The sequence below is a fragment of the Pipra filicauda genome, unplaced genomic scaffold, assembly GCF_003945595.2.
Source record: "Pipra filicauda isolate LSUMZ 115617 unplaced genomic scaffold, ASM394559v2 scaffold80_size11013439_pilon, whole genome shotgun sequence".
NCBI classification, from domain to species: Eukaryota; Metazoa; Chordata; class Aves; order Passeriformes; family Pipridae; genus Pipra; species Pipra filicauda.
In genome coordinates, this window is record NW_024104987.1 from 7,458,075 (window position 1) to 7,468,628 (window position 10,554).

Here is a 10,554-nt window from a genome sequence, read left to right on the forward strand (position 1 = left end):
TTCTGGACACGAATCACTTACAAATGTAGCACATCCCTGCACTGCTGAGCTGCCAGTCCCGCTCCCCTGCCTCGCTCCAGCCAGCACTGACAGCGGGGAAACACGAGCCAGAACATTTCATTACCGGCACACACCAGACTGCAGGGTTTTAGTGCAGACAATAATTCAAAGTTATCCCCGTGCAGATCCACAGCCCAGCAGTCATTACAGGCAGAGCTGCTGCCTGCACGCAGGGCTCGTGTTTTTTTTTTCCCAGCGATTACTGCAGCAGAGGATTTTGTAGGACAGTGCCGCAGTGGAGCGCGGGAGCACTGGCAGGAGCTGGGTGGTGATATGGCTTCGAGGGCAGGTTCCCTCCCAGCTCTGCCCAGACGTATTCCCAGATCCCAGCAGACATAAAGCCAGGACAAACCCCAACGGGGCCAGAGAGGGAACCCAGAAAAAACACATTTGACCCAAAAATGCACCTGCTGCTGGAAAAGATGCAAGTCTGAAGTTCACACTGCCCCGCTTTGGGACTTGGGGTGTGCGTTTGGCAGGGAAGGAGGATCCTGCTCCTGCCTCCTTGTGCTGAGAGGGAAACTGAGTTACAGGAGAGCACAGTGGTTAAGGTTGAAGAGAAGAGTGAGCAGCAGCAAACGTCTGTCTGTACACCCAGTCCATTCCCAGTGCACTCCCAGTTCCCCCAGCAGTCACTGGCACATGCTGTGGAGCCACCAAGCCCTCTCCCCCCCCCCGGCTGGCTCTGCTCCCAGCCTGTGCAGCCCCGCAGGAGGCAATGGCTGTGGGGGAGGTGGCCCTTCATTAGTGGGTGCTGAGCCCACGCGAGGGCTGCTGTGTCCTTGGTTCCCCAGCTCCTGGCTGGGAAGGTGCTGGGAGCCTCCCCCCTGCCTGGAGGGGTGACTCCAGACCCCTGGGGATCCCAGCTGGGCAGCTGGGGAATGGAAGAGCATCTGAGCAGGAAGGGAAGACAGCCAATCCTGCCCTTGCTGCAAGTGCTGCCCCAAAAAAGGGGTTCATTTTCAAGGACTGAAGGTCCTGCTGACTTTTCCAAGTGTCACAAACACTGTTTTGTCACAGCCTCGGATGCCAAGGGCTCACGAGAAGCGTTCCCATGGGTTTCCCAGGCAGGCACTACACGAGGCAGGTTCCTCCCAGCTTTGCTAACTCAGCTCAAAGCTGTGCACGAGTGGGTGGTTTTGGCAAGCAGGAGGTTCTGAGAGCTCTCCAGGGCTGCGTGCAGGAGGCAGGTGGGTTTGGGATTCTGGCATCTGGAATTGCTCCTCTCACTCCTCCGCCTGCCTCGGGGCTGGCTTTGCCCCAGGAGGATGAAGCCACCTCCAAATTCTCACCTGGGCAAGCAGGGCCCTCCGTAAACATTGCTGCAACCTGGTGACTGGGATCCCCCTGAACATCCTGGGATGGTATCCAGTCTGGGGAAACACACACTGGCATTGCTTCTCCATCACATCCCTGCCTGCTGGACCTCATCTCCATGGGACCACCAGGGCTTTGCAGAAGCCCCACATGGACCCTCACACACCAACTGCTGGGTACAACTGGCTGCAGATGCTGCTTCAAGTTTCCATTCCTCCACCTCCTCATTCCCTCTCCCTTGGCTGGCTGGTCACCACAGCCACATCCAAACCTGCAATGGCTCTCTCCAGCTCAATATATTTTCACACCGTCCATTTGCAAAGTCCCTGGTTTGTTCGTTCGGGGTTTAAATGCCAATTTTCTTTTTTTAATTAAAACACTTCAAGGCTCTTATCACACTGGTCCCACTCAGTCCCCAAACCCAGCAGGGGGGAACACCCAGGGGAGAGCTCACCCTTGCAGGCTGAGACTGAAGCTCAGAGTCACCAGGATTTTAAACCATTACCAAAAAATCCCAATGCCCCCAAAACTTGGAGGTTCCCTGAGCCCCTCATGCTGAGGCCTTCATAGGAGAAGGGTATGGGGATGAACTGAGGCTGGGTCCTCCCTCCTGCCCCCCAGCATCAGGTTAGGGTCCCTGTCCCGGGGATAACAGGGAAGGAGGGCAAGGAGGGTGCTGGGAGAGCCTTGTTGAGGGAATGGGGGAGCCTTGCTGGGGGGAGCCAAGGCAGGGGGTTCCGGGGAAGCCCCCATGGGAGCAGCCCCCCCTGCCTGGGGTACCCTCAGGGCAGCAGAGTCCCCCTTCAATGAACTCCCACCTCGGTGAACCCCCCCCTTAATCAACCTCCCCTACAGTGAGCCCCCCTCCTCTCAATGAAGCCCTCCCTACAATGAACCTCTCCCCCAATGAACCCCTCTACAATGAGCCCCCCCTCAATGAAACCCCTCTCGATGAACTTCCCCTACAATGAACCTCCCCCTCAATAATCCCCCTAACAATGAACCCCCGCTACAATGAGCCCCCTCCCTTGACAAACCCCCCTCTCAATGAACTTCCCCTACAATGAGACCCCCTCAATGAACCTCCCCCTCAATAACCACCCTTACAATGAACCTCCCCCACTGTGACCTCCCCTTACAATGACCGCCCCACAATGAACCCCCCCACAATGAGCCCCCCTCCCCTCAATGAACCTCCCTCTACAATGAGCCCCTCCCTCAACGAACCCCCCTCTCAATGACCCCCCTTACAATAAGTCCCCTTCCCCTCAATGGGCCCTCCCCTCAATGAACTCCGCTCTCAATGAACCTCCCCCTCAACGAACCCCCCCTACAATGAATCCACCCTACAAAGAACCCCCCTCCCCTCACTGCCCCCCCTCAATGAACCCCCCTCTCAATGAACTTCCCCTACAATGAGACCCCTCTCAGTGAACCTCCGCCTCAAGAACCTCCCCTTTAAGACCCCCCCAATGACCTCCCCCCTACAATGACCTCCCCTCCCCTCCCTCCCCTCTCAATGAACCTCCCCCTCAATAACCCCCCTACAATGACAACCCCCCCCCACGAGCCCGTCCCGCGCCTCTCAATGAACGTCCTCAATGAACGTGACGTCACCAACGCCTCACACTCACACCCCCCCCCCGCTCCCCACGCAGCCAATCAGCGCCCGCGCCGCTCCTTCTCCGCCTCCCGCCGGCCAATGGTGGCGCCGCCCGCAGCCAAAACACAGGCGGCGGCCAATGGGGGGGCGCCGGCGCAGCTGGAAGGTTCGAGCGGGGCGCTGGGCGGGGCGCGGGGCCCGGGCCCGGCCAATGGGCGCGGGGGGGCGGGGCCGCGGCGCCCCCCGCTGCCCGCGGTGTCGGCGGGCGGGCGCGGCGGGCGCGGGGCGCTCCGGGCGCTGCGGGGCCGGGCCGGGCCGTGCGGGGCTGGGGCCGCGCCGGGGCCGCCCCCGCCATGTCGGTGAACATGGAGGAGCTGCGGCACCAGGTGATGATCAACCAGTTCGTGCTGGCGGCCGGCTGCGCCGCCGACCAGGCCAAGCAGCTGCTGCAGGCGGCACACTGGCAGTTCGAGGTACGGGGATGGGCCCCCCCCCCCCAACGCTGGCACGGATCGGGATACCCCCTTCCCTCTCCCCCTGCACCGGGATACCTCAAATCCCAATCCACACTCCGCCGAGCCGCGGGGCGGAAGGAGGGGGGGCCAGGCCGGCCCGGCCGCGGCCCACGGACACGCGTGGCCGGGTTTTGGGGGGTCCTGCCCCCCCCTCCCCCGCACATACGCGGCGGGGGGGACCGGCTCGGAGCTCCGCCGGTTCTATTTATATCCAGGCCGTAACCCGAGCTGCGGCCCAGCGCCCCGGCCCCTCCCTCCCCTTCGATCTGGGGGTGGGGGGCCCGCTGGGAGGGGGGGGACGTGTAAACAAGGGGGTTGGGGTGTCCCCCCCGCGCGTGGGGAGCCCCTGTGTGAGTGGGACACGACCCCCAGTGGGTCGGCGAAGGGCAGCCCCAGCCTCCCCCTGCCCTAGGCCTGGAGGGGTTGTGGGTGGGGGGCACCCCTGGATGCCCCCCGGGGGGGAATCCCACGGGGTTGGGGTCGAGGAGGGGGCTGCGGGGTGGGCGTTGGGGGGCCCGTGTGTTCCTTCCCCCTTTGTCTCGGGTGGGCTGGAGCTGACAGCTTGTCCCCACAGACAGCCCTGTGTTCCTTCCCCCTTTGTCTCGGGTGGGCTGGAGCTGACAGCTTGTCCCCACAGACAGCCCTGAGCGCCTTCTTCCAGGAGACCAACATTCCCAGCAGCCACCACCCCCCCCAGATGGTAAGTGGGACCCCGGCCCCCCTCCTCACCCCTGCACCGCTCCATCCCCTCCCAAACATCCCCCGTCCCCAAAAAACACCTTTAAACCTTCCCCCAAGGCCAACCGGCCCCCCCGGCCCCCCCACACCTACAAGCACCACGTGGCTCAGGACCCCCCAGACCAGCAGCCCCCGTCTCGGGGCGGCCCCCGAGGGTCGTGCAGCCCCCCGGCCCGCGGAGCTGTCAGCTCCCCTGCCAGCCATATTGCTCTGCGCCCGCAGGAACACGCAGCCGGAGAATGTAAACACGAGCTAAAATGTCTGCCAGGAAATAGTTTGTCTCCGCGATGCTCGCGCTGGAAGTTCGGCTCCCCCAGCCCGGGGGGGGCCACGTCTGTCCCCCCCTCCGCCTCCTCCTTCCCCCCAAACACCACTTGACCTTGGCCGAGGGCACATCCCCCTTGGCCGAAGGGAGGAAGTTATCCCCCTCCGGGTGTTTTGTGTTGTGTTTCTTGGGGTTTTTGAATTTGTTTTTTTTTTCTCCCCCGGTGAGGGAACTGAAAGGGCCGTGCGCGGGGGAAGGGGTGGATGTGGGTTAAGCCGAATTTTCCTCCTTTTCTCACGCTGCCAGGGAATCTCCAGCCGGCCAGGCACTGCCGGCAGCGAGAGCTCTCTGCCCCTCAGAGAAAGTCATTTTGCCGGCCGGCTCCCACTGAAACCCCCTTTTATTTTAATTCCCCCTCCCCCTTGCACGTTTTATTTGCCACCTCTGGGCGTTTGCAAAGGGGTCGTTTCATGGAAAACCTCGGTTCCCGGTGGGAAGGGGGACGGGAAAGCTGCCGGCAGATCCAAGGCCTCGCTGTGTTTTCACACCAAAAGCCTGGTGGGGCGATTCCTGGGCGGCTGCCGGAAGCAGAATGCAAAGCAGCGCTGATGAAACCCATCCCAGCCCTATCCCTGAGCTCCCCAGGGCCGAGTGAGACCCACCACCCACCCCAAACATGACACCCCCATCCAGCCCAGCGTGGAGAGTCCAGAGCTGGTCAAGTCTCCCCCACCCCAGCTGTGTGTTTTCCTAACACCGTGTGCCCCACGTGGTGTAAAAATACCTTTCACCTTCTCCCCAGATACTCCCACTTTTAGGATTTATTTTTTTTTTTTACTGTTTGTCCCCTTCCCAGCACCCTGATTCCTGCAGTCTGAAATGCCCCACACGGCTCAGGGCAGGGGTGAGATGAGGAGCTTTGTGCTTGCGGTTTCTATTTCTTTTTCAAGCGTCAGGGAACAAAGCTGTGAGAGCAGCAGCCACAATTCAGAGTGGGGCAGCTCATCACCGTCACCCCTGTGGAGGGGGGGAACTTCCCAAACCCCTCCAAACCCCTGCAGGTTCCAGGCTGTGGGACTGGGATTCCCCAGAGCTGTTTGGGGTGTCGGTGTGGCTGCTTATGGTGGGATCGACCCTCAGAGCTCCTCCACAAGTGTTGGGGAAAGAAGGCAATAATTACATGACAATTCTTTTTTTTTTTTAATTAATGTTTTAAATTAATCTGGCAAACACCACCCCAGAAGCTCAGAGCTGTGTCCCCCCTCCAGCATCACATCCAACCTCAGTCCAGGGCTGGCAGTTGGGGTGTGTTTGTATGGCTCTGGTGGTGATTGGGTTTTTTTCAAAACAGGGTAAATTACATTTTTTTTTTTTTTTTTGCAACAAGTATCTTTTCAGATGCTGCCAAATGTATAGGTTATTTAAAAAAAAAAAAAAGCTGGATCAGCACCACTTCAAGCTGAGCTCCGAAATGAGTTCTGTGGAGGAACATCCCTGGTTCACCACAAACCCATTCAGTGCCAGCCTGGCCGTGATTGCATTTTTGGGGTGTCCCAGCTCTGCAGGTTGATGGGAGCTCATCCATCCCACAGCCAGCACAGAGCACCCCAACTTCAAATAGACTGGCAACCAGGTTTGGCCATTGCTCCTCTGATCCCTGCATCCCTAAGGGTGGCTGGGACGGGGATGAGGGCGAACCTATAACAGGGATTTAGATGTTGGCCTGTGCTGGGGAGCATCAGGGGGCTGCTGAGCACCAGCCAGGGACAAATCCCAGGAAAGGGGAAATGCAGGAGCTATTCACCATCAGAAACTCCCCTCGATCCCCCATTGCTAAAGGCAGCAGATGCTGCCCAAGCCCCTTAACTCTGCTCAAAGTCCCCACAAGCATCTGACAGGAGCTGTGGCTCCCTGAGGGCCACAGGGATTTGGAATGGGTTTAACCCAGAGGGGTGAAGCCCCCACTATGCATGCACCACCCCCATGTCCAAGCATCCTCTGGCAGTGCATCCCCCTGCCCACATGTGCCCTCCCTGCCCATACCCCTTCCCTATGTGTGCAGCCTCATGGGAGTTTGCACACACACCCACATCCCCCTTTTATCACCCTCAGTACTCAATTTAACAAGTGCTTTGCTGAACTGGGGGTTCCCTGTGCCAGCCCCTGAGCCCCAGTGCTAGGCTGGGTCCCACCTGATGGATTTTCCTCAGCTCGGGAGATTGGCTGGAAAAAGGCCCAAATCCATCACTGTCCAGGTGCTAAATTTAGCTGGATACGCAGAAGGCAGGGGCTGTACCAGGAACTGGGGGGGCCTTGAGGGGCACTGCCTGCCTTTTGCTCTCCCTGCCAAAGCAGGGTGCAAAGGGGAAGAAGGGTCAAGGAACTGGGTGAAAGAGGGTCTTGCAGGGCCGGGGGGGACCCCAACACCCTCCCCACCCATCACACTGCATCCTTTTGCATCAGCCCTGTCCCTGCTGCTCCCCAAACCTGCCTCATCCCTGGGCTTTGAGCATCCTGGATGGTCCAGAATGTCCTTCCCAGATTGACTGGAGACACTCCCCAGGGAGCTTTGTGGGAGCCACGCAGACCCTCAAGGGCCAGAAACCCCAGTCCTGGGCTCTGAGCATCCCTGGGATCTGGGGGGGTGCCAGGCATGGGATACAGGCAGGATCCCTAGTGGTGGTGAAACACGATGGGTGAAAGGCGATGGCTCTGGCTACTGTGGGTGGGCTGGGACACCCCCCAAAAGCCTCTCTGACTGACCTGACACCCCCCTTTCTCCCGTGCCCCGCAGATGTGCACCCCCAGCAACACGCCGGCCACGCCGCCCAACTTCCCGGACGCGCTGGCCATGTTCTCCAAGCTGCGGACCTCGGAGAGCCTCCAGAGCAGCAACAGCCCCATCACCTCCATGGCCTGCTCCCCCCCGGGCAGCTTCAGCCCCTTCTGGGCCTCCTCGCCCCCCAGCCACCAGCCCACCTGGCTGCCCCCGTCCTCGCCCACCACCCACGGCCTCGCCCACCACCTGCACCACCCGCAGCCCTCCTGGCCCCCTGCCCCCCCGCCTGCAGCCCCCCCACAGAAAGCCGTGGCCACCATGGACGGCCAGAGATAAGACTGGGGTTGGAGGAGGGTTGGGGGGAGGGTTTGAGGGAAGGGGGAGGGGGGTCTGGGCCGGGGCGTTGGGAGCAGGGGCTCGCCAAGAAACGCACTGGAATAATTTTCTAGGTTTTATTATTATTTTTAAGGGGGGGGGGGTTTGGAGCACGTGCTGCTGGGGAGGGCACCAGCCTCTGAGTGCCTCTGCAAGAGTCGCTGGCTGGTCTTTTCTCCTCCCCTCCCCCCCTGTTTTTTTTTAAATATATAACTATAATATATAAATATATCTAATGTATATAAATCCAGAGAGAAGGAGTAGCAGTGTGGAGGCAGCTGCTGGGTGTCTGGGGGGACGTTTCCCTATGGCTCTACCCCCACCCGGCATCCCTACATCAGGGCAGGAGAGGGAAGGGGGGGGGACAGGAATAACAAAAATGAATGGATGGAGGTGGCTGTCAGCACCCCACATCACAGCCATGGGGACACAGAGCCACTGAACACCCCTCTCCCCCCAGCTCTGGATTTCCTGGACACTTGTCACAGTGCCCAGAGCAAACCAGCCTCTCCTCTGGCTTCTGAAATTCAGCCCAGCTTCTTGCACAGACCCCCCCTGGACTTCTCCCCAACCCTATCCTTCCTCCCTCCCTCCCTCAGCACCCCCAGGGCCTGGGGAATTATCAAGGTGATGCCCCCTCCATCCCTGCAACTGCCATACATGGCGCTTCCCCAGGGAGAGTTGGGGGGTTGGGGGTTTTTTTTAGTTTTCAAATCAATCTTGCTTAAAAAAAAAAAAAAAAAAAAAAAAAAAAAAAAAAAAAAGAAGGAAAAAACCAGCAAAAAAACAGGTTGAAGGTTTTTTATTAATTTAAAAATAATAAAAAAAAAAATACCAAAACAAAAACAAAATCACTTTTTCAACACCAGCTGTCCCTGCCTTTTCTCTCTCCTGGGAAGGATGTCCCTGGCTGGGCACTGAGAATGGGGGAGACAACCCCCCCGTGCTACAGTGTCACCAGTGGGGACTGCCCCCCCCCTCCGGAGCTGCCCCAAGTCCCACGCTCTGCCTCCCCAAACCACTGCAGCCATCCCCAAAGAGGGGGGCAGAGGGAAGGGGAGACCCCCAGCACCCTCAAAGCCATGGAGGTGCTGTGCCAGCACAGTGAGGACCCCCCTGTGCCAGGGGGTACAGCCCAAACCCCACCTTGTCCCCTCACAAAATCTCACAGCCTGCAAACTGCCCCATCCCCACCCATGTGATGAGCCCCCCAGGCCTCAGCACTGTTGGGACACTCAGGGGCTGCCAGGCTTTTGGGGAAACCCTGTGCTGGGGGTGATGCCCTCTGACTGTCCCCCACTGCAGAAGGGCCACCAGCCCAAGGCCACACAACAAGCAACTAGGGTAACAACCCCCAAAATGGGAACACAGCAGATCTGGAGATGCCAGGAAGGGCTGGGGGGCTCAAAGCACAGTAGCAAAGCACCCCCCCAGGGATGGAGACACCCCCAGGATGGCACAACCTCCAAGGAGAAAAGGCTAAAAAAATCCCCCATCTGGGGCTACTCACCTGCTCCAGCAGCACAGAGAGCACCCAAGGAGGGATGTGAGGCTGGTGTGTGTTTAGGGGGGTACAGGAGGGTGGGGGTGTTAACAGGGTGCAGCTGGGTGCCAGGGGCTGCAGATGGGGCAGGGGGTGGGAGGTGCTGAGCGGGAGGGATGATGAGTGCCAAAGGGATCCCCCCAGCTGGGCCATATCCTGAAAATGCAATTAGTCCCCAGCGTGTTTCTCAGCCCCTCAGCCCCACCCAGGGGTGCAGGATGGTTCTTTGATGGCTCTGCTCTGGTGCCTGGTGGTTTGCTCAGAGTGCTCCCAGTTATCCTACTGGAGGTGGCACTGGGGGGACCCCAGATCCTGCTGTATCCACCTCAGCACCCCCAAAGCACGTTTTGAGCATCCAATTTTTCCCCCCTGAAAAAGCAAACCCACCAAGGAAAACATTCGGGGGGGGGGGGGCTCCCTACAGACTAAGGTGCCTCTGGAGCACAGTAGGGTGGAAGGGATGGAGTCTGTGTGGCAGAAGGTTTTTGGGCTTCCCCCTGCAGTTTGAGGAGAATATTCACCAGGAGAGCAAGGTTTCCATGGGGCAGCCCCCGGGGACACACCACAGGGGTTGAGGGGATGTTCCCCGTAAGCTCTGGGTCCCCCCTGGCTGCCTCTGGGGTTCCCCTCGGTGTTTCTCACCCTCCCACTCATCCGAGAGGTGCCACCGGCTTTGTGTCCCCCCCTCCGCCGCGTGTCGTTGCCGGTGTGCTGTGGGGACAACCCCGGCCACGTGTGTCCAGCCGTGACACCCCCCGGCTCCCCCGCGCTGGCACGGAGGGGGGAAAGCAGCTGGCTGGGGAAAGCAGCGCGCTGATCTCTGGGGGTGGCATAAGGGAAAGGAGGGGGCGTGTTCCCCCCAGGGGGGCAGGGACAGGTTACGTGCTCGCGTCTGGAGGTGGGAAGCAGCGGGGTTCGTGCCTTCCTCTTTCCGTTGATGGAGAGGGACGGAGGGGGTGACAAAGGGGAGAGGGACAAGGGGCTTCCTTCGCTTGGAGATAAAGAAAGCAGCCCGGTGATGCTCATCCCATGGGATAATCGATAGCAAACCAGCGGGCTTGGGGTGGGATTAGCTTCTGACATTAAACCATGTCCTGCTGCTGCTCTTCCCACTGAGACCCCCCCCTTTCCCACTGCCTCCCCGGAGTCAAAGGAACATCCTCCTTCTGCGGCACCACTCGGCCCCCCCCAGACCTCCTTTGGGGCCAAAGGGTCCCCTGGCAGGGGCCAGGGGGTGCCAGGGGGAGCCTGGGGCTGACACAGACCCTGGGAGGTGCTGTTTTCAGCTCCTCCAGCAGCCCCTCCTTGTTCAAGAAGGAAAGATCCTGATCCAAGGCCACTCCACTCAGGAAGCACAGG

At 59.8% G+C, this 10,554-nt stretch overlaps 1 protein-coding gene across 1 annotated transcript; it reads left to right on the top strand.

Annotated features, from left to right (window-relative positions):
• The first annotated feature begins 3,267 nt into the window (after positions 1-3,267).
• Positions 3,268-8,409, top strand: UBALD2 (UBA like domain containing 2). Its single transcript, XM_027729883.2, has 3 exons — positions 3,268-3,453; positions 4,133-4,195; positions 7,293-8,409. Exons 1-3 carry the CDS (start codon positions 3,334-3,336, stop codon positions 7,611-7,613), a joined length of 504 nt encoding a protein of 167 aa, XP_027585684.1. The 5' UTR covers positions 3,268-3,333; the 3' UTR covers positions 7,614-8,409.
• Positions 8,410-10,554: the final 2,145 nt, after the last annotated feature.